The 4,432-nt window shown below is 43.7% G+C and overlaps 1 protein-coding gene across 1 annotated transcript; it reads right to left on the reverse strand.

The window, feature by feature from the left end:
• Positions 1-3,029: 3,029 nt before the first annotated feature.
• Positions 3,030-3,722, reverse strand: LOC145793778 (uncharacterized). Its single transcript, XM_082876651.1, has one exon. It carries the CDS (start codon positions 3,720-3,722, stop codon positions 3,030-3,032), a length of 693 nt encoding a protein of 230 aa, XP_082732777.1.
• Between the last annotated feature and the right edge of the window lie 710 nt (positions 3,723-4,432).

Consider the following 4,432-nt stretch of genomic DNA (forward strand, 5'->3'; position numbering starts at 1 on the left):
ATGTGCCTCGGTTCTCGGACCACCAATCACGCATTTCCATGCATGATGGCCCAAAGAACCAAGTATGCAACTTTGGTTTCAAATGCGATGCAAACCAATCAAACAAACAAGGCCCTATTCCTATCACCAATTCAAGGAACAAGGTATGCATGCAAGATGCAATGCGACCTAGGCATACAAGCTAGGAATGCAACATGACATGGCAAGGCATTCATGCAATCATGCAAGCATACATATGGCAATGCAAATGGATGGCAAGATGGACTTATACATGAATTAGGCAACTCTAATAAGGCCTAAACAGTGGCCAAAGTGCTATAAAATGAAGGCTAAATGGCATGCACACACACATGCACATAAGGACCAACACTTCAGCACAAATCAAACAACATTCAAGCACACTTGAAAGGAGGAAACATGGACAATTAGCATGCGACATGAGCCCTAAAATCATGTTATAAAATGATGCCAAATCAAGTTATAAATCAAGTCAAGCATGCAACAAATGGCCTAAGTGTTCAAAGCAAATCAAAGTGGCATTGAGCTACACTTAACAAGACCAAACAAGGCATGCATTAAGCGACCAAAAACAGGTTTATAGCACGTTAAAACAAGGCTAAAGGACTCTTTAGATGGCATCTAAATGGCCCAAATACAAAGGCATACACCATGGCCAAAACATGGAGCATTGCAATACATGCTTTCAAAGCATTAAAGAGGCATGCAAGGCAATCAAACAAGCATGGAAATGGGACTGAAATGGCATGTCGAATGATTCCAAATCACCAAAACAATGCAAAGATGGCATGCTACACATGCACATACTCAAGGCCAACAAGCCCAAATACAAAGGAGCTATATAATGCATGCAAAGATCAACCCAAACGACTATGGACAGAGCTAAAACATGGCAAGATAAGCACATAATCTTCACAAATACAAGCCTAAAACATGCTCCAACAAAGGCTAACAACCTAGAACATGTTAAGGCACAAATAAGGCATTACATGGCAACTATGCTAAGCATGCATGAAGTTCCAAAACCAACTTAAAATCATGTTATATTATAGATATATAAGCATGAAAAACAAACCAAACATGCTCAACACACACTCAAACATAGGCTTCCTTAGGAGGCCAAAATATGCCCTTTTCAAGGACAACAAGGAGAGGGGGTGGCCCTCTCCTTCTTGGGACTTCAAAGCATCATCTTCACCACTGAAATCCCTCAAGATTTCAGTGGTGAAGAGACCTCAACACCAAAATCCCGGAGCTAACACAAAATGGCTCAAAATGAGGCCTTTTGAGGCCTAAGGGTGGTCAACAACCCTCAAACAACAAAACACTCTTAATAAACAATAAAGAGGGCCTAAAAACAGAACTTTTTTATGTTGTACAATAAGCACAAAAACAGATCTAAGATAGGTATAAAATTAATGCAAGAATGGGGAAAAAAAGGACTAGAATCTCACCCTTGAAGACCCCTTCACAAATGGTGCTCCAATGGCCTCCTTTGGCTTGAATCCAACACCAAAATCTCAAAACAAACTCCTTAGAACCTCAGCTCCAAGAGGAAGGTGAAACACTAGGTGTTTGTGTGCAATAGTGAGACACAAAACACCTAGTGTACAAATAAGAGGGAAAGAGAGATAGAGAGTGTATATCTAACCCTAACCCTAGAAAAACCAGAGCTTGGTCTGTATTTTTCTCTCCTAAAAATGTCTAAAAACCTCTTTTTTTGCCTTAGAGAGAGCTTCTCTCTATATGGTCTTGTAAAGCTTACAAGACAAGCTTTACAAGAGGGAGATCCCTCCATACACGTGTATGGAGGGGAGAAAAAGCAAGACAGCTGTCTAAAAATATCTGCAAAAGCAGATGAACAGCAATCGGCCGGCCAAAAATGCCATCTTGGCCAAAAAGAGTGCCGACCGGCACAAAAAAGTGCTGACCGGCAACAAATAGTGCCGGCCGGCAAACTATATTGCCGGTGGCAGCAAACACCAGCCGGTGGCATCTAGCCACTGCCGGTGATGGGTAGGGATGGTCTACAAGCCCCACCCTGCCTCTCAAGGGCAAGATGCAAGTGTTTGGTGCAAAACCAAACACTAAACGGTCGAGTTCGGGGATCCTGAGGCAAGGCGCGCGAGCCGAGACCTCCGGGAACTCCAAACGAACACAAACATGGAAGATCACCGTGTGTTCAAATGGTGACGTCCAAGTCTTGAGGACGGTCAAAAATGGGGTGTCTACAATAACCTTATAGCAATAGGTTCCTTTGGGGGTGAGGAATGCGGTTTTTTCCTAATCCTCCAAATGCATGGCAATTTTATGGTAGCCTCTATAGGTATCCAGGAAGCTCATGCATTGATGATGTGCCGTTACATCTATAAGTTGGTCTATTCTGGGGAAGGGGAAAACAATGCTTGGGACAAGCTTTGTTCAAGTCCGGGAAATCCACACAAACACGCCAAGATCCATTCTTCTTCTTTCTGACCACAGTATTTGACAGCCATGTAGGATAGGTTACTTCGTGAATTGCCCCAACATCAAGTAACCGATCGACTTCTTCAACAACGGCAGAAGTATGCTCCGCAGTTGACCACTGACTTTTCTGAATAATTGGCTTACATTTTGGATCAACGTTTAAGCGGTGCTGGGCCACAGATGGATCCAACCCTGGCATCTGATATAATGACCACGCAAACACATCAAGGTTGCCGAGTAAGAAGGATACTAGCTCTTGCCTTTCAACTTTATTCAGGAAGCGCCGATCATGAAGAACTTGTCAGGATTCCCATCAATTTCAACCCGATCCAGGGCTCCGGTTGCCTTTTCACTTGGGATCTTTCCAATGTCCTCAAGGCTCTCTCGATCCGGCACCTCGATTGAATTCACTTCCAGCTCTCTTGGTCTCTTTACAGCAAGAAGATAGCATGCCTGCGCCGATTTCTACTAACCTCGAATTTGCTCAATACCGTGCTCAGTCGGAAAATGAAGTAGTTGATAGACATAGCTTGCCCGGTGTGCAACTAGGTTCTTCCCATGATGAGGTTATATGGCGAAGGAAGCTTGACAACCAGAAATTCTACATCTATTGTTCTGGTGCTCGCCCAAACTGGTCGTGTGATTTTGCCCAAAGGATACTCCGGGTTAGCGTTGAAGCCCAATAACGGATAATCAGCCAGAGATAGATCCAAATCAATGAAGCCATGTTTAACAAAGGTTTTATAATACATGACTTCCGAAGTACTTCCCTGGTCAATGAGAACACACTCAATGGTGAATCTGTTTACGCGTAGACTGATGACGAGGGGATCAGTGTGAGGGAGAGTTACTCCAACTAAGTCAGTGTCATCGAAACTAATCCTTACAATTTCATGAGGCGATTTTGCTAGCGTGATTGGATTATGGGGGCTAGACTGCAACTGAATTATATGCACCTCGGATGCCGTCGACAAGCTGTATATCATATGAATTACACCAAGTGGAGGTGAATCTGGCCGTAAAGCTACTATGCTTGTTGAATTGTTCTTTCGGACGTGTTGCATAAGCCAACTGTCTTGCATCAACTCCTCTAGGTGATCATTTAGTGCATAACAATTGTTAGTGCCGTGACCGTGGTCTTTGTGATACTCACACCGTTTATCCCATCTCCTCGTATCGGGAGGTCCCATCATCTTGGTTGGCCACTTGAAGAATAGAAGGTGTTGAACTTTAGACATAACCTTACTGATCGGCTCAGATAATTTCGTGTATTTCTTGTCGGAGCGTCGTGTGCGCCTGGTATCCACTTGATATTGTTCATTGGCTCGATGTGAACATTGGTCATTTGATCGGCCGAGTCGCATCTTTTGTCTCATTTAGCCCTATTCTGCAGTTCAGGGCTCCTTGATGGCACGACGCTTATCAGCTGGACAATTTCAGACATGGCCGTTTTATCTGATTTCTGCCCGGCTTTGACACGCAGGGCATCGTCTTCCACTTTGCAATATTCTTCAACTTTCTTCATTAATGACCGGACTATTTTGGGGGGCCATCTGGTTAATGAACTGAGGAGGGGACTGTCAAGATGCAATCCCATCTTAAAGGCTGTAATGGCCATGAAATCGTTGCAGGCATCATCCACCAAATTGAAGCATTCCCCATAGCGTGCCGAATATTCACGTAGTATCTCTTCTAGTTGAATTTGCATTGCCCAGAGAGAATTGGCTTGCTTTGGCTGGACCTCATTAGTGATGAATCTTGCCCTGAAGGATTTTTGGAGTTGGTGGAAGTTCTTAATCGATAACGACTCCAATTTGTAATACCATCTGACAACCAGTGGCCCAGACTGCTTCGAAATATTCGACACATGAAGGCTTCATCGTCAGCATAAAGTGTCATGGCTTGTTTATAATGACGAATATGATTAGTGGGGTCCGATTTTCTGTCA

This window comes from Camellia sinensis, chromosome 6 (genome assembly GCF_055761805.1).
Source record: "Camellia sinensis isolate YWXY chromosome 6, ASM5576180v1, whole genome shotgun sequence".
NCBI lineage: Eukaryota > Viridiplantae > Streptophyta > Magnoliopsida > Ericales > Theaceae > Camellia > Camellia sinensis.